The 20,161-nt window shown below is 35.5% G+C and overlaps 1 protein-coding gene across 10 annotated transcripts in view; it reads left to right on the forward strand.

The window, feature by feature from the left end:
- The first annotated feature begins 220 nt into the window (after window positions 1–220).
- The window catches only part of LOC131061197 (uncharacterized), a 69,009-nt gene continuing 49,068 nt past the window's right edge, over window positions 221–20,161 (forward strand). For 2 of the 10 annotated variants that reach the window (XR_009110513.2, XR_009110514.2), the window contains exons 1-10: window positions 324–889; window positions 1,012–1,227; window positions 2,979–3,250; window positions 3,405–3,479; window positions 3,714–3,772; window positions 3,914–4,049; window positions 4,326–4,422; window positions 4,651–4,717; window positions 15,401–15,499; window positions 15,794–15,883. Coding sequence is in view for 8 of the 10 variants with exons in the window: in XM_057994730.2 (XP_057850713.2) it covers window positions 2,998–3,250; window positions 3,405–3,479; window positions 3,714–3,772; window positions 3,914–4,049; window positions 4,326–4,422; window positions 4,651–4,717; window positions 15,401–15,499; window positions 15,794–15,883 (876 nt within the window). In the remaining 2 variants the exon portion in view is untranslated. The other 8 variants (XM_057994730.2, XM_057994734.2, XM_057994731.2 and 5 more) reach the window with 8 other exon arrangements.

Raw genomic sequence — 20,161 nt, forward strand, 5'->3', positions numbered from 1 at the left:
TAAAAACTCAAACCACTGCTTTTTAAAATAATAAGAACGGATTCTTGTAAATTGAGAAGAGCTCATCCCTCAAAACCTTTGATGGTGGATCCTTTTCACCTGTATTACTTTCCAAGCCACAATAATATATTCATTATAATAATAGTGATAAATATTTTAAAAACACAGAATACACACCTCAGCTTTTAAAAGTGGGTAGTTTAATTTTGGCCGGTGCAGGCCACCGCAGCCAGACAGACATCTGCCCATTTCACATTTAATTTCGATTTTCAGCCCAAGCAAAAATCTATTCACTCTTGGTCAAATCCATCGATATTCACACATAAGATATAACCGACAAGAACATCGTTCTCGTGTGTATGAGCTCGGAAGCATGACCATCCACTTCAAATCGAATTACTGAAAACAAAAAGCTTGCATACAACCAGTCTGCAAGAGGCCACCATTATCCAGCCCACTGAATTTCCCGTACTGTTTTGGTCCCTCGTAGTTGGAAATATTATAAAACAACATCAACATTACAGTTGTAGCAGATGGGAAGGTATTGGCATTGCGAGGACCTTTATAGTACTGTATAGTATATAATACTAAAGAGGAAAAGAGGAAATAGTAAGTATACATATAAAATATATACATGTGTTGTCTTGTAACAGTGCGAGGGATACAGTAGTACCCACTTGAGCCTTGATCGTACAGGACAGTGGACCTGTTGATTTTGTTTGCTACTCAGAGAAGCCTTATCAGTTTTGAACTCTTACCTCGTTTACCTCGTCCGTGCTTCTGAAATTGGGTGTAAACTGTTTTTTTAGTGGGATTCGACGTTGTGCCCGAGAAGATCCATTAGACAGTATTGAATTCGCTGGGATATCCAGGGCGAATTCGCATCTGGGTATGGCTGAATTGAATCGAATAGCAATGCCCATCATTTTTAAGAATATATTTTACAGTATAAATTGATACCCATTTTCTTATTGATTAGAAAATGCTGAATTTGTTGTATTGTGTTGATAGGCTTTTTCATCTGTCTACGAAGTGGTGGAAATGAGAAAGTGGAGATAGTGCTCGTGAATGCTGGTAGCTGTGATCATAAAACGTTGGTTGTTAACTGGTGAGCCGCCATGGTGTTGTTGACATGCTTTAATGCTAAGCAATATCAGCTCGTGAGTGGGGTGAAAAATCAGTTTTTATGATAAAGTAAGGCTAAACGACATTGGAAAGCTAGAAAAGGCAGAGCTCTTTTTGACACCCGTTGTTTTTTATTTGCTTTTTAATTAATAATTCAGTGTTGGATTGTTGCAAAAGGAATACTCACCCTGTGAATGCCCATTTATTCACTCTCTTCAAAGCAACCATCAAAAAAAGTTTCAGCAACCATTTTAAAAAGTTTTAACCCCTCAGGAAAACGCGACTAGCTATTTGTTTTTCTTACGGTAAATGTGGTCATGTTTAACTGCTTTCCTCATTTTGGGTTTGTCTTGAGAATTTGAGATTTCTTGGGAATCTTTCATGAATAGCAAGAACTCATAGGGCAATTCGATGTCAGCTAGGTGGTTTCACTACTGATTAATGAGGAAGGCTGAAGAAAATGGGCATAGTTCCTGTCACAGCTAGGCCTAGATGGCAGTGAAAGGACATTAAAGCTTTTATCTGCAGGTCAGATCTGAGAAAAAGTCTTGGTTATGATTGAGGACACTTGGCAATTGATCCCATCTGGGATCTAACAAAATAAAGTATAGTTTATTTATTTTGGACGTAACGGGGCAAACACCTAGTCAAGATCCAAGAAAAAATATTCTTATTGATTAGAATTGAAGAAAAGACCTTTCGATTAGGTGCAAAAAATTTGGGTTACAAGCGAAAGCTCAGACTAATCTATGTCCTGGAGAGGTTCAGTTATCTGCAATTTTACAAGGTTGTAATTCTCTCTGCCTCAATTAAATCTCATGCATAAAGACATGGACTTCTTAGGTTTCGGCCTTAGGGATAGCACACCCCTTCGAATTAATCCAGGGCTCGCTATTGAGGCCACTGAACTGCAATAACAATCCAAGCTTCAGCCCCATACACGGCTCTGTGTATGTGAACTTAAGATGAAATGCTTCCATTGTCGTTGCTCTTGTGGGTATAATCTAATCTTACGGAAAGTTGGGTATACATAGGGAAGCTGTATTGCCTGATTCCCACAGTTTAGTTTAGTTCTTTAGATGGCCATTGCCATAGTTCCAGTATCTTAATTTTCTTATCCTGGTTCACCTCTTAGATTACATCCTGATAATTGTTTTTTCTTATCAATTTGCATGGTGAATGCCTACCACTTGATATTTGTTTAACAGAATGGCATAAATATGGACTTTTTTTGGGGCAGTATTTGACTCTGCTGAAGCATTAGTAGGCAAAAATTATTGTCAAGCCCGCGGCAGAGGATCTAATCTCAGCAAATATGGACTTTGCTGTTTGGTAGTTATATTCTGTTTTGAGCCGCAGGGTCTTGTCTCATTATTACCATTGCATTCCTATGGGTACGCACCCTCTTCTCGAAATAGGCTATCTAAATTTAACATAATCTTTGTCTTTTCTGCACCTAGCAGCCTATACACCAAATAACCGTTTTCATCCCTCGCGGACATTATCCCTTCTGATCATCAACTCCCCTCCTCTAGTTCCCAAGACGATGCACTGAACTCTGATTGAAGGCCATTGTTTGTTTCTATCTACACAATTACATGATATGAAAGGTTGTGGTTCCCAAACTTCGCTGGATATAGGGCCGTGTCCCTGATACTGGCCCTGGTAGATGAGATACCTCTCTGTTGCTGGGCATATTATAGTTCTATGTGTTTTATACTATGACAAGAATGCAGAATTTATATATAGCTATACATCATCCTGGCATGCTTACTTATCATGCATTCTGGACACAATTTTTTATAGTGTCTGCCACGACCCCCTTATTCAGTTTTTTTTTTCCTTCTCTGCAGGACGCATACTTGAAAAAACATGGGATGTTTTATATCCAAATCAATAGATGAGAGAGGCACAAAGAAAAAGTCAGGAAATGGGGGGGAGATTGCTGTTTTTGTGCCAGGCCTACGCACTCCTAAAACCATTGACTTTGGGAGATCACTTCATAGCTACTTGTCTCCAGACTTGATTGACCGCATTTCAGCTCTTAGGACGCGCATTGTTGTCATGGCAGCAGGAGAGGGTTCGGCTGCAACCAAACCAAGGAGAAAGACAGCAACCCAACATGGTAGGTTTTGTTCGTGACTATTATACTGAGAAAGTTAATCCATCCTCAGCTGAGACAAAGTATAGTTTGGATAATTGGCTAGCGTGGAAAGCTGTATTCTAGCTGTATTATGATTAGGTTGAACGACTAAGTTATTTTACATCATTATTTGTAGGTGGTTCTACTTTGGCTGATCTGCAGCAGGCTCTTGAAGATTATCTACCTGTTTTGCTAGGATTAACCAAGGAAGGTAATTTGCATGCATATTAGTCAGATAATTTGCTAACGATCTTATCTTATAAATATGGCAATTCTGAAGAATTTCAGGAATTGGTCATTCAGCAATAAAGAAGTACATTTACCATGAAAAACTGATGTTTCTGGCTACTCATTAACATTATTTGAACACGAGTTGAGAGAATGTAGTCGTATACTGATCGATGCACAACTTGATTAGCATTCTCATAAACTAAAATTTTTGCAGGAAGCCAATACAAAGATTTGGTAGAATTTATTTGGGTAAATCAGGAGGACGATGAACAGGTTAGTGCTAATTCTGTGAGTTAGCCTTGTAGCATTCAGATTTTGTCGATGTTTCATTATGTATTGTTCTCTTGCTTTCGCGATATCTAGGTATTAAACATTCATGCACATCCACAGCTCATGGAGATATTTGCTTTCCAGGAAACAGCAATATCAAATGCGTGGTATGAGGTTTTATCTGTTCTACACATGATGGCTATGCTGTCTTTGTCACAAGCAAATTTTTTACTGATTCCAAAAGCTCATAGTGACGGTTACCAGCCAAAGGTGACAGAAGGTTGGTTTGTGAAGTTAAATGTCCTTAGCATAAGGGGATCTAAAAATTTACCCTCAAACATGCAAGCAAGGCATATGATGGTTGCAGTTAGATATATCTAGCGTGTAACTCAAATATTCCTTATATTACATTCTTTTTTTTATGTGGCATGATTTTTTTCACATCATTTTGTGTCTGCTAGTAGTTATTTATGCATTTTTATTCCCTTTTTTGTCTAATACAATAATTTCTTTCTGTTCCATGTCTGATATAGCATTTGTTCATTTCTATTGCAAGAAAATAAGAAGGGCGCGATCAACATATTTCTAAAGGCAGCAGGATATTTAGATTGTGCTGTTCGTTGTGTCTTGCCACAGTTACCAGATGAAATCAAGTATGCTATATTTGGAATTCCTAAAGTGTTCTTTTAATTTTTGAAAATCTTGTTCTTGTCTTTTGCTGTAGCTAAGAAAAATTTGCCCTGTGAGAATTTTGATGAAAACTATAAACATTGTTTGATCCAAATTTGCTTTTTTGGCCTCTGTATTGATATGTTCATAACCTAGATGATTTTGATAAATGTTTTTGGTTAGATTGTTCTGATATATATTTTGCTTTGAAGGAGGAAGCTTCCAGCAGATCTGAATGAAGGAGTATTGCAAGCTCTCGCGGTCCAAGCATTAGGACAGGTTTGCTGATGTTTCTCTAGAACATCAATCCTTGCTGCAAAAAATCAATGAAATGCAACTAGGTTATCATTGTATTCATCTTGGATATTTTGAGATTGTGGAGCCTATTTAGGACAGCTAAAGATATTATTAACTCTTTGGGATTTCATCTCGACATTGGCATGCCGGTCTACCAGAAACAGCATTCTTAAATTGTCTTACCAGAAACAGGATGCTTAAATTGTCTTACCAGAAACAGGATGCTTAAATTGTCTTACTTTAGATGACAGTATTGCTTATATCTTTGTATATTCCATCTTGTGAGGGGGCAGAATATCGTGTCTAGCTCTGTTTTTGACCCACTAATTATTATAGACTTGATTAATCAAACCATTTTTATTCAAAGAAACACATCTTATACTGTACTCAAATGATTTACATCAGCCGAGTGCTAGGATTAAAGGCAATCTTTCTCCCTAAATAGGTAAAGAAAGAAAGCGCCTTGTCCTTCATCCCGATGGAAAAAAAAAAATAACTACATTTCTTTTGAAACCATTCAAGCATAACTTGGACAATTGAAGACAAATCTTTTAGAAAAAATGACAGCTAACCTTAAATGAGTGGGAATTATATCTTCCTGAGAAGTAGCTTTGCATCTTGCCCTTTAAATAAAACTGATTTTTGCCAACTGAATTATAACCGTCCTTGAGCATTTAGAAATCACCCAAAAGGGTCCTTGCCAAGAGATACAGTGGTAGAAAGGAAATTGAATTCAGCTGGTTCGCAAACCCAACGCATTTCAATGGTTGAACACTTCTAGAAGATATCGTCAACTGTCCCTCTCTCCCATACAGAAGGCAAAAGGTGCACCCACAAGCTACCTTCATCAGCCATATTTCCTTAATGTATTACTCGATGCCCCAATCAATGCCTTTTGTTTCAGGGAGGTTCCTTCTTTCCAAATGACTTGACGCAATTGTTGCCTTCTTGCTTGAGGGTAGTTCACCTGGCATGACTTGTTCAATCGAGGGCATAAGCGTTAAACTGTCTCACTATACAGTTTCTTTGTATTATAGTTAACTAAGGACTTTCTAGAACTTCTCTCCAAATCTCTTCAATATGAGTGTGCACTGTCTATTGCAATCTTAAAAGACAATTTTTAAGGGATAATCTTGTAAAGCTCTTTAAAATCTGCTGATGCCATCATTGCATTGCTTGAGCACTACTCTTCCCTGCAAAGGGGCCATTGTTGTCAGTCACTATTCCAAATATCTTCCCTACAAAAGATGCCCTTGCTTGTTGCCCTTTTCCCTGAAAAGAAAAGAAAAGGCCGACTTGTTTATGCAATGATCTGAAAATTCAAATAGGTTGTGTGCATGAAATTCAAGCATCCTGTGCACCCCTTAAACTGCTAACTGAGTGAATTTGAGAGAATTTTCTAAGCAGATCAATATCTCTTAAGAGGTGCTGAATTGGAAATTACAATGTCTGTATTTTACCACAGTTTTACCAATTATGTCACATAGCTAGAAGGGACCCTTGGGTTTTCGCACATTGCGAGAGTGAAGGATTCTGTGGTGTGTAAGGAACTGCCAAGGAACTTCCCCTTCCATTGCTCTCACCATCACCTTCTTTGCAAGTGCTATTCCTTGCATTTGCCCCATCCTCCTACTGCCTTCAGAGAGCACAACATCAAAAGAAATAAGAGGGAGGCTTTGATTTCTTCCTGTTAACTCCATAAATAACTCTTAGGATATTCTCAGTCATTCATATGATGATTTGGAGACGAACAGACGAAAAGAAGAAAACCTGCAATCTACTTCCAGAATTTTGCCATCAATTGTAATCTTCCCAGCAAGTGGAATATCAGGTTCATTCCACATAAATAGCTTCTTTTAGAATTTTCATAGAGCCAATCCCATTGCTCAGCCATAGTGAGATGAATGCCAAAGTGTGTTGCCCAAATAATGGATAATTTGACTTAGTTTTATGAGTTTGCAACTTTGCATATTGATTCAGCCAAATAGGAGGGGTCAATTTGCCTGATTTGCAAAACTTCTGTTTTTTCTTGACTCTTCACCGAGTTGGTAGCTCTGGAAAAAGTATCCAAACAAATCTAGTGCATTCAATTGATTGCCGAACAAAATGAACAAATGAACATTTAAGATCTTGCAATATAATAGAGGCAAGGAACTCAAGTATATCCATGCTTGATGATCTCTGCAACTGGATAGGTGTGTGGGGATACTATTCACACCAATCCTTGCAAAAATGTAATGTCCCCAATTTGAAATAGGATTTAATAATAAAATTAAAATACAAAAGAAAAAAATAAAATAAAAATAAAAATATAAAAGAATAAAATTAAATATAATTAAAATTTAATAAGTTAATGAATGGTCAAAAGGCATGAAATGAAAAGTTGCGACTCCCTCAAACATGAAATATAAATGGGAGAAAGAGAACCTCATTTGTGAGAGGGGAGGGGAGAAAGAATGGAGCATGTGAATCAAGGAAGAATCAATGGAAGAAGGAAGGAATGGGAAGTAAATAAGGAAGTGACTCTTCCAAAGGAAGGCAGAAATTATGAAAGGTTGTGACTCTTTCAAAGGGCATAATTATGGAAGGTTGTGACTCTTTCAATGGGCATAAATGATGAAGGGTTGTGACCCTTTCAAAGGGTGGTAATTGTGAAAGGTTGTGACCATTATGAAAAGGTATGACTCTCCCTCACATTGAAGGACATAAAGGAGAGAAGTTTCATTTGACACGGACATCGAAGCATAGCAGGAGTTCTCATAAAGCAATCAGATCAGACCTGAACTACAATACTCTAATCTCTTTGGGCAAAATATAAGGTGATTCAAATAGGGGACATTACAAAAAACATGTGAAAAAAGTCTCCACTACCTCATGAAAGAAGGATCTAAGGCCCAAACAATCAAGCATCTTGAAAATAAAATCCCCTAATCTATCTAGTCATAAGCTTCTCAATAGTCATTTTCTTGTAAAAGATGCTTTTGAGCAGATTCGCTTTCCAATTCATGCCTTTTTATGTAGTCATGAGTTAATCTAGAATAAATCTATCCACAAAAAAGCCAATCTTCCCCCCTTCGGACTATTCATGCTGTCTGCTTAATCCATATTGCAAGGGTTTGGTGAGATTTTTTTAAGAAACAGTTTGGACGGTAATGGGATTGGAATTACCTACTTGCTCTCTTTTGGAGTGCTTTTAAGTGAGTTCTATTTGTTTTTCATTAACTTACTTCTCTGTGACTCCCTTTTTGATGGGCTCATGAGTGATCTTTAAATAGTATGGTCCAACAATAGGCCACATCTTGTAGAATTCCATTGATGTACTAGAAACTTGTCATTCTTCGTATCTTTCATAGCTGCATCCAATTCAAACTCTAGCTTTCTAGATGGGAAAAGATTCTCTCAGTTTTTGACCTCTTGAAGTACCAGTCATTTAACAAGATCCCTGTAGGTGTTGTGTTAAGATTTATTGTCAACAAAAATAAAAAATTATGGAATTGACCTTCAAAAATATCTTGAAGAAGTTCACGCTCAAAGAAGTTAGCATTAAAATCTTGCGGCAGAAGGATTTGTTTCCTTATGCTTAAGTTTAAGAGATTGTAAATGAAATTTGGAGGGTTCATCACCTTATACAAAGATACTAGCTCCTCTTGCCTTATATTTTTCAAATTTTCAAGTTGAGATTCTAGCTCACTAGCCGCTCTCTGCATTTTCCTATTTAAGGTGACTAATTCCAACTTGCACCTAGCTCGTTGAAGCTCAAATTGCATTTTTTGTGAGTGGGGAATGCAATGTGATTCAATACTCAAATATGTTCATCCTAATAGTTTGTTTGTAGATTCCTAACTTGTGCTTACAGCTTGATAACCACTATTTGGCGTATAGTTGAGGAGTTAGAGGACGTTTTTCTTCTTTACTACTCTTTCAGTAGAGCTTCATGGACATATGTTATAATATGCTTCATGCTTTATCACATCTTCTTTATCATTTATATTATCCTTCTTCAGGGTTATAATGGTTTTGGATTTGTACTGTTTGATAGTGTCTGTAATTGTTTGTGTTTTAGTTACTTTTTCAGCTCTTGGAACTTGTTTCAATACTCAATCATAATTTATACTATTGAGCTCCATTGACCTACTTTGGTCATTCGTGGACATCAATCTAGTATCTTCCTTTTTTATTTCTGAATCGAAGTGTTGGCTGCACTTGGACAACAGCTATCTTGTTCAATCATCTATCTTTAATACTTTCTCTGGTTGACAATATACATATGCATATGCCCTAGCGGAAGTTAAATTGAGATGGAAAAGTTTTCTTGAACTTTAAGTTTTCTTTTGTCTCTCTCTCTCTCTTTACTTTTTTCTTGAAATTTAATCCTGCTTCTAATTTAAAGCAGTTTACAGCTTCTCTACAATTTCTGTAGTGAATGAAGAATCAATTGAGATACAATTTGCAAGTGTAATACTTAGCTCAAGTTTTACTAATCTGATCCAACGGAGGAAAAACCTTGGAAATGCTAAACAGTTGCTCATCCCTCTTGATTACGTGGTATTTTCTTATACAGAGCTGCGTGTCCTTATGCTATTAAAGTTGAAACACTATTCATTTAGTGGTTTCATTCTACCTGCTTAGCAAACTATCTATAATATTAGTGGATATCAAAAAATCTTTCCACAATTTCACTCTTTGTGATATAGTTTGTACTTGGTATTATCATAGTAACCATTTTTGTACACATATTTGATGTGATAAAATCTGGTAAAGCAGTGCCAAAATTATAATATCTGTCGTGATTTATGATGGATAGAAATGGGCATATTATATAATTTCATTCATTCAAATGGTGTGTGGTGGGTTGTGGCCCAGTGATTAGGCGAGGCCTGAGGCATTTATGAGCCAGATGCAAAATCTGTTGAGCACAATACATTATGCAAACATGTATGTGTAAGATAACAGAGTTGCCTTATGATTTGGCACTCTGATGCAGGTGTGCAGTATTAGTTAGCTTTTCAGCTAGGGAATATTGTATGGTGTGATGGAGCTCTTTTGTATTATGATTAATGTGCCTATCAACCCTGATATGTTATTTTTCATATTGTCAAATGTAATGAAGTTTGAAATGTTTAGTGATATCAAACTATCATAGATTGCATGGCAAAGTTTATGATAAAAAGATCACATATTAAAGTTTATTATATGATAGTCTTACAGAAATAAGATAGGAGACTATCACCAGTAAGATGATTTTGTTATCTTTAATCTTGATTTTCCTAATGTTACATTTCTTGAGGCTTTTCTGGTCTACTTTTTGCCTCATAAATCTCTAAAGCAGCAACAATTCTTATGGCATTAAAGACATCTAGAATCATTATTACCAGATTCATCAATAATGCATTCACAATCATTATCATCTTCCGAATCACACGAGAGTCGAGACTTTTGGAGCAAGATTAAATTTCAAAGAGGAAAATTGATTGAATATTTAGCCATATAGCCACATAAAACTTAGTGAGGGTTATTAAGTCCTCCAATTTTTCATACAATAACTTATTCCTTTCCATGGTGTAGACAGCTTATTTGCATAAGCTATCACACACAATCTTGACTCAAGACTTAAAGTGCAAATTGTTATAGTTTAGATACTTAAACTTCAAAACAATCTCACCATGCTCCCATACTGATACATACCCTATCATCCTTGGTCGTGGTGTTTCCAAATGTTCATCCAACCTTCTTTTCTCTATGCTGCTCTTTGACCTTGCTTGCTAGATTTTCATATGGATTAAATCTCATAGATTTATAGAGCCCTCTCACGAATTCCTTGTGACTGTTTTATATTCAATCCAATCATTTAAGCCCTGTGGTATAAATACCATGCTATGGCAGGCAAATGATTCAATGAATATAGAGTATCTATTATATCTTCTCTCTGTCATTGGTTAGTGCCAATGCCTTTGCAGTTATCGACCACATTTTGAATGCATATATAATGCTTTGTTTTCGACAGTACATGCTGTTGTGTATGAACACGACACGAGTTATTATCATCACCTGTGAAATACCAAAAATTCTCACTCATTTTTATAAACTTAGCAATTATTTACCAAAGTTTATTGCTTTTAGGTTTTCCATAATGTTTGCTTTAGAATATTTAGCAAGAGGAAATGTCTCGTAATCGTTGTCAAATGAGAAAGAAATTAGAATTGGTATTCCTCAACCACTCTTTTCAAACTGATGGAAAAGCAGCAAATGTTGTTACTGTTTCAAACTTCCTGGTCCCTCCTACAGATTCTTCATGTAGAAAGATGGCATGGAACTAAATTTAAGGGTGTATCAGATTATAAAGTTTTCTCTTCAACTCTTAAGAATTTCTTCAGCAGTTCTCCAACTCTTTAAGAATTTCTTCATTTGTCTTAAGTAATGTGCCTAATTCATGAAGCTTTTGGTTGGGTTAATTACTTCATACTGTCTATGATCAATTTCTCAACACTAAACAAATTGAAGAACTGACTGTGACAACTGAGATCCCTTTTGTATTTATTGACCTAAAGGATTGTTTCATCCATTATTTTTGTAGCACATACTCTTCCTGAGGTCTATTAGTCAAACAGCTTAGATATAAGTAATAACACACCTTAAGGTTACCGAACTAACAACCTGTACTGAACTAACAACCTTTACTGAACTAACAACCTGTAAGAGCTCTATATTAGGTTGAGTCTAACTGCCTCTTTCACATGTTGCTCTTGGAAGCTAAATTGTTTGTCAACATTTCCTTTCGTTTTGTCAAAGGAGTAACAATCCGATGTATATGGAATAATCAGACATTACCTTAACGACCATTTGTCTTTCTTGTCAACTAGCACCTAATTGAAAGCATGCACATGGACTTCCTTATAATTGTGCATGTATGTGGAAACACACTTCAGACAAGAGTGATATCATCATCTCTACAAAGCACTTATACAACAATTCCACACATGTTTGAACATTTTAACAGTCACATCATAGTTTAGAACAGTTCCACAAATGTTTGAGCATTTTCAATCTTGTCATATTAATTATTGCTTAGGACGATATGTTTTCAGATCCTTATGTGAAATGTTTTATAAGAAGGTATCTCTCACTTGTTCTTATAGATAGAAGATTATACACCTGCTTTGAAGGTGACTTTGAAAGTGGCAATATTGTATCACTAAGCCTCCTGGTTGCAGTGCTTCCAATAGATGTTCAACACAAAGTGACGTTGGACTATAAAATGTACAATTATTTGTCCCATACAAATTGTTTCATGTACCCAAAGCAATTTGCTTGGATCATAAAGCAATAAGTTGAGGTTATACAAGGGGTCTGTCCACCAAATTACATAAATCTCTTGAAGACCAACTTTCTTACAGCCATACAATTTTCAAAAAACTGTCAAAACAATTTGGACCATCTATCTTTCTCAATGCCAGGGATTATTTTGTCCAAAATTTTTAAAAATTTGAAAAGATATTCTTAAGACTTAAATCTCCATGTGGATATTGTCAGTCACCTTTATAAATACCACTTCAAGGGCACCAAGACAAGTAAGAGGCTTGTACAATTTATACAAACAATCATTGCTTAAAATTTTGCATCCTAAGACTCCGGTGCAATCCACTCAGTATACCACCCTTTTCTTTACTCTCTTTAGGGGAAAGATTACAACATAATCAACTTCTTGATTTTTTATTGGATTCTAGAGGTTCAATGTTACACTTCTAATTTCAACATTTCAACCAATATATCAGTCACACGTCTTTCACATTTGATAATCAAATGAAACTATTTCAAGAAACCTATCTGTATTGTAACCATATCTGTTGCAATATTGACTGTGCCTATAAATATTTGAATGGTTTGTGCTCTATGTGAATGATGGTTTTTATCCCCATTAGATAGTTCTTCCATTTCCTAACAACTTGATCAAGGGCTTATAACTCCTTATCATATGTGCATAATTTAAAATTGCCCCTTGAAGAAGCTCTAAATGATAATAAATGGGCTTATCTTCTCACAGTAGGATGGTTTTCATAACTTAATCACTTGTGCATATTTCAATCTGAAATGTTGGCTGCAAATTAATTAGTACCAAAACTGCTGATTTTATGTTTCATCTCTGCAAATGTGTTTTCAAGTAGGGGTTCTTTAGCTTTGGAATTCATGGGGCTCCTTGGATGGCCTCTTATGGTAGGAAATCAGGAATATCTTTAGGCGACCAAGGATTACTCTTTAGAACCCCAGCAAACATCCCTTACTAGGAACTTAGCTGGATAATAAAGATAGCTAGTTCCTTCTTCTCGCTTATTAGTTTGAAAACATCTATGTTCGTTGGCATCATATTTGGTGGGAGCATATATCATAAGTTTGTAACCCTCTTGTATTTTGTCTATTTATATCTTATATACAGTTTTATATCTTGTATTTTGTCTTTTTATATCTTATATTTTTATACAATTTTCATTTCGTTTGGGTTCATTTGTTTTCCCTCACTAGATATGAATTAGGTTCATGTAATGTTTTTCCTTTATTCCATTGGAAAAATAAAGGAAGATTATTTATTATATTAATATTGAAAAAAGGTACAAATAAGAAGAAACTGAAGTTGTTTCTGGCAGGAAGTGTCTAAGAGAGCAAACACATGGCCTTCTCAAATTCCTTGGGCTAATTTTGATTTTTTCCTAATCATATGTTATTACTATTTGCTACGAAGTCTGAAAAATATTCAAACATGCTGACCCATTAAATTTCATTCGTCTTGAACAACTTAGGAAGAATTCCTTATGATTGTAAACTAAGTCACAGGATATGGCGATTTTCATGGATGAGGTTTGAATTTAATCGAATTTCAAACTTCTATAAAAATAATCGAATTTAATTGAATTTCCTCTATAAAGCACTGCTATCCGCCTCTAAACACAACTCAGCTGGTCGTGGGTATTTTTTGTATATGCTTTGTATCTATTGGGTCATGGGTGTCTGCAACTGCTGGGTCGCCCTCGGATTTTCTCCAACAAGGGTTGCTATTCTGATAATTTATTAGAAGTATACATATATTTAAAAATAAACAAAATTATAGAAGGCGAATTTTATCCGAATTTTTTTTCGAATTTTTCCCTTGTCGAATTTCATCCGAATTTCATGGCTGTCGAATTCGAATTCGAATTCGAACCTTGTGACTTAGATTGTAAATATCTTTTGGCAATGAATTCATCATGGTTTCCTTAAATTTTATTAATTCCTTAGCAACTGACTTATCAAATCTCATTTCTTCTTGAAGAGCATAGACATGGTGTCTTATGATTCTATATCTTTTGGCATATATTAGAATTCCTTCCCCATACTATATTTGTATTCTTGTAGTCTCATTTATTCTTTTATATATCATCCACATATCAGTTTATAACTTTTTATTTCCAATCATTATTGGATCTACATTTGATCAGAATTAAAGTTGCAATTCAGGGGACAACATACTAGTTATGGATTTAATGTGTTATGGAATGAATTTAAACAATATTAAAATGAAAATTAGCAAGAAGTGAATTTGTTAGAAAATAAGATTTTTTTGCAAAAAAGATAGTGTACAAAGAGGACAATCTCTATGGTAGAGATGTATACTTTTTACTCTGAATCCTTCTTTCAAATCTATTTATTTTTTTGCTTTGCACTGCTGAATTTGAAAAGCTATTAAAAATGGTAAATGTTTGGTTCTGCATAAGCAATAAAGTCATCCGTCATATGTATGATGTGTTTTTCTTGAAAGCATAAATGAATTGTCAAATGAGGAAAAATAGCATGGAAACTGAAATTGACTCTCAGAGAGGGGTTATTTTGGTTGTGCCATTTGTTGAGGTAATAACTCTTTGACCATAGGTCAGAATTTAAACTTCGAATACATGTGTAAAAGCTATAGTTACAAACTATTTTAAGCTTAAAGTTGTTTGTTAGGGGGAAATTTCACTATTAAGGGGCCCCAACTGCAAAATAAGAAAAAATATAAAAATGTACTAAAAGATTCAATTTTTGGAAAATTTTCAAATTTATGTTTAGACTGCTTCCTGGATGACCTGAACTGCTTCCTAAATCAACATTATAATGCAGTCATACATGTTTATTGTATTTTACTACCTTGTAATAATGAGTCAGTGACTATTCTATTTGAACATACATGTGCATGTCTTAGATTAATCTATTGCCTCTCTTCAAGAGAATACCCACTCAATTTTATGTATTCCAATATCTATAATCTTTGAATCTAGAGTGTAAAGCTGTGGCAAATTCCTCTGTTTTCTTTGCTACCTTGTAATAGTGCATTGATGAGTATTATACTTTCAACATATAGGTGGATCATGCATGCATTGATTACTCTAGTTTCTTGCAAGAAATGTATGTGTTGGTTTATTTTAGAAGAGTCCTACAAGTGAACAGTATGTTCTTCTATTTCTTGTGCATGTGAGATTGTAATTTTTCATATCACATTGGTAATAAGTCTGAGTGGAACTAAGTCCAATTTTCTTGTTAGAGAAACTGTTCAAGAGTCATGGTGGTGTCAGTTATTCTCTTTATAAGTTTATACGATTCTGATGTATGGAAACAGTATAGGATTCTCATTTTGATTTGGATTTTTGATGGGAGAAACAGGGAGTAGACATCCAACTTGGATTAGCAATTGATAATGCAAAGGCTACCTTAGCAGTGAAACGAAGGCTAGCCTGTGAGGAAGTTAAGTACTGGCACCAGGTATAATAAGATTACATTCTATTTATATATTTTCAATGTACTTTGTGTAAAATCAACAATTATCATGTTTTCAAGCAATCTTCTCTTGTGCGGTTTTTAATAACATGTTACACTATTGCAAAACAATATCCAGGCCTATAATTTAGTGCTTAGGATGTAGTTTTAACTTGTGAACATGTAAGGCTGCCTCTTTGTTATCAATCAAAGCATCTTCTTACTTTTCAAGACAAAGTTATTGTTACAGAAGATATCTGTGTTTTTGTTCACATTAACTTGATTTTTCTTTGAAAGTAGGCTCAAGAGAGCACATCAAATCTTCCTTTGGGAGGTGATTGGGGAGTAAAACACCAGCTTTTCATCAAGTGGAAACATTCAGAAGCAAAGGTTAGCAATCTGCATTATTTATGGATTTCTATTTTAATAAAAACAGTGTGTTTTCTTATGATTAGGAAACAATAATCACCAAGGATCGTATTGATTACTTAGTTAAATGTTTACGTTGAATATATCTATCCTTATTTATTGTATGCTACTGATCTTTGTTGTGAAGTCTATTCTTAAATAGAACATTTTTTGATGAAATCTTTCAATGGAAGTTCCTCTTGAAAGTAGTGTCTCCGTGTCAATGAAAGAGGAATTAGTTTACAGGATTATTTCTCTCAACATGTATGTAATGAAAGAGTAATTACTTTACAGTATTATTTCTCTTAACAGAATATCAATGGTAAGAACTGTATTTGTTGTCAATTGATAGAAGTTTTTGGTTTACCAAATGTAAGAGTTGGAAGAATGCAATAATGTTTGGTCTTGTTCTCTCTACAACTATTCATCTCGTGTGCTTCACTTTGTAAATTTCAAGTTCTAGTAACTGCATATAGCTCTCTCTGCAACTATTAATCATGTGGGCAAGGTTTTTTGGGAAATCCTGAGCACTTTCAATGGATGACTACAGGGTAGGCTTAGGGAAAACAGAACAAAAAAATGCATATTAAACATTCCCAAACTACTTGATACAGGAACACAGAAAACTGAAGTGTTTCAAGATAATTTTTTATAGAATACTGTTTACAAGCTCAAAGGCATAGGTTACTATAGTTTGTGGTGAAGTCTATTCTTAAATATGAATTGTTTTCATGAAAACTTTCGAAGGAATTTTGCCTTGAAAGTATTGTCTGCATATCAAAAACAGAGTACCTACTTTTCAGGACTATTTCTCTTAGCATAACATCAATAGTAACAACTGTATTTGTACCCATTACTTGATAAAAGTTTTTGGCTTACCAAATGCAAGATTTGGAAGATTGCAATAATGATTGGTCAGTAAGCTTTTGCATAGATTAAATAATTAATTGTGTGTTTCATTTTGTGAATTTCAAGTTTTAGTACATGTACATAATTCGTACTTCTTTCTGCAACTACTTATCACATGGGCAAGGTCTTTGTGGAAAGTTTGAACAAAGCAGTTTTAATGGATGACTATTGGAGTTGGTTTAGGGGAAATGTAAGGAAAGATTGAATTTTAAACATTTGCAAACTACTTAACACAGTGTTGTGACGTTTTCACACATCGCCCCATTGCAAATGGGGACCCTTGCTTTTTTGCTTTTTAGGGTTTGTTTTCTAGGTCTTTTAGGGTTTTGTTTGTTAACCTTTGCATTTTGAGTGTCGCCAAGGGGATCACATGGATAGCAAGTCCGGCTTGAGTGATGTCCTGATCCTGAAATTTGGCTAAGTCTGGAATGTCTTGATCCTGAAATTTGACTAAGTCTGGAAACTGAAAAACCTCCAAAAATTAGATTTTGCAATATAGCTCCTGGAGGTCTGAAACCACTCTCAAACATCCTGAAAGTATATATGGAATATAACTTAAAGTATAAGCTTATACTTAAATGTTATATTTCATAAAATTATCTTGACAGAGAGTTCAAAAAGTCGGATTTTGCTCCTGACCCTCTCAGGAGGTCCAAAGCGAATCTCGGCCTTGACCCTTCCAGAGGGTCCAAGGCGAAAATCAACCTAGGACTCATTCCTGGCCTTATTCGACCAAATTTTGATTTGCAAAGCACTTTGTTTGGACTTTGGAATTGATTGAACACCTTGAAGAAAATGATGAATTTTGGCCAAGATTAGGAATTTCGCTCCTGACCCTTGCTGAGGGTCCAGGGCGAAAATCTTATTTAAGTTTATTTTAGCACTAATTTTGGCTAACTTGTTTTGTGCAGGGTCTCCCGGAGAGAAGATCAGACATCACTTGATGCAAATTGAAGGTTGGAAAGCATTAAAGATGATGAATTTTGGGCAACAAATCAAAATCACTCCTGATCCTCTCTGAGGGCCTAGGGCGAATTTCTTATGGACACACTATTTTATCCTTTGTTGGACATGAAAACCTATTCATAACACAAAACAAGATAACATCTTCCTTAGCCAAGGAATTTCGAGATGAAAAGTGAAACAATTTGATCATGATGGCAAAAGCGCTCCTGACCCTCACTGAAGGTCCAGAGCTTGATTTTCAAATTTGCACTGTTCTTGCAGGATCAAAGTGATTTTATGATTGGAAGAGATCAAGGAAAGCATGTTCTATCCGTTGAATATAATTTGAGTGGTCAACAAAGGAGGAAATCAACCCAAAAAACAAAAGGTGCTCCTGACCCTCACTGAAGGTCCAGAGCGATTTTCTTGAAAGACACATTATTTTATCACTTGTTGGGCTTAAAGATTTATTCATAGCATGAAAAAGGAAAGTTCTTCCTTATCAAGGTGATTTCAAAGGGAAAGGTGAGAGAAAATAGCTTAAATTTGCAAAAGCGCTCCTAACCCTCACTGAAGGTCCGGAGCTAGATTCTAAAAGTGCAATTTTCTTGCAAGGACAAAACAAGTTTTGTGATTAAAATAAATGGAAGAGGGTGTGTTCTATCCGTTGAAGATAATTTGGAGAAACAACAAGGCATGAACAAGCTTAAATTTGCAAAAGTGCTCTTGACCCTCACTAAAGGCCTAGAGCGATCTTTTCCAAAAAACTACAACTTTTCTTCAAAATTGTGCTAAGGCAAGGATGAGATAAGGCAAAAGGACCCCAAGAAACTTGATGAATATTATATTGCCTTTGAAAATTGAGGATTTTAGTCACAAAATAGAAAATCGTTTCTGGCCTTCACCAAGGGCCCAGGGCGAAATTTGTGGTATCCTTCATTTTCTACATTGCTTGAGCGTTGAAATTCTTAACGAATTCACCAAATTTGCTAATTTTGAGCCCTTTGGAGATTTTGAATCAAATTCACATTAAATTAAGGCATTTTGAATTTAATAAATTCATTTTTTTAAGCCTTGAAATTAATAAAAATTCCCTTGGAGGCATCTAAAATTAATTTTGGATTTAAAAAAAATTAAAAGTTGAGCACACAAGGCATTATTTTGCCTTTATTTGACAAGTCGGCCTACTCCTTTTGAGGTTTTATTTATTATTTCACCTTTCATTTGATAGGTCGGCCTCATGGGTAAGTGGAAGGTGAGCGCTCTATATATTGGAGGTGTTTTTTCACAATTCAAATCATTCAATCATCCTTTCAAGTGCGAATTTGGAGAGCTAATTGAAGGTGCGAAATCTAGCTGGAGTGGAGCGAATTTCTAATAAGTGTGGAGACTAAGGAGAGTGAAATTCATCTTGAAGGCTATTGGAGAGGCGAATTTCTTGCTAGATTGGAGGATAATTTCCAGATTTTTTGAAGGTATTTGAAGGCGAATTTCCAGATTTTTGAAGAGGCTAGTGGAGTTTATTCTTTTCCAAGCTAGAGGAGGCGCAATTTGTTCAAGAGAAGGCTTTGATCTACATTTTACCTAGCGAAATTCATCTATTTTTGCATCATTTCTTAGAGTTTAATGCTCAAAGAGGAGGTATGGCGAAATCATCTTGACATCATTGTTGAAGATTTGAATTTTGAACTTTTATTTTGAAAATTCTAAGTTTGGCATAGTTAATTAGGAAATGATAACTCAAGATTTATCATGAAGTTTCCTAATTAAAATCTTAAATCTTCCTTTTAAGTTTAATTTCTACACTTCAAGATATATTACTAATTGTGAAATGTTGTGTAGGTATCAAGATGGCGATTCCAAAGCCCGGAGGATCTACAAGTCGGCAGGTTCCCATCAAAGACGATCAAGCAAGGATAAGGGCGACCTCCTCCAGTCTAGCATTGACAAAGACGGCCTTCTTTGGACTAATATCATCAGGAATGACTTCTTCCAATCTAGCATTCCAAGGCGAGGTACATAATCATCCTCCACATCAAAGACAAGAGAAGTCAGAGCAAGGGTTCGTTGAAGAAGCAGATAGTTCCAGAAGAGTTAATTAAAGCTAGCTTCTCAGCAACATCAAATTGGCATCAACCAAGTGTAAGATGAGTTGGCATCCCAGTCATCACTCCTCCAGTCGGATTGATCCACCTCAGCATGTCCAGATTCAATGTACCTAACTCATGGGAGATGGCACAAACTTCGATGTACCTACCTGTTGTGACGTTTTCACACATCGCCCCATTGCAAATGGGGACCCTTGCTTTTTTGCTTTTTAGGGTTTGTTTTTTGGTCTTTTAGGGTTTTGTTAGTTAGCCTTTGCATTTTGAGTGCTGTCGGGGAGATCAATAGGATAGCAAGTCC

Source organism: Cryptomeria japonica, chromosome 7 (assembly GCF_030272615.1).
Source record: "Cryptomeria japonica chromosome 7, Sugi_1.0, whole genome shotgun sequence".
Classification (NCBI taxonomy): domain Eukaryota; kingdom Viridiplantae; phylum Streptophyta; class Pinopsida; order Cupressales; family Cupressaceae; genus Cryptomeria; species Cryptomeria japonica.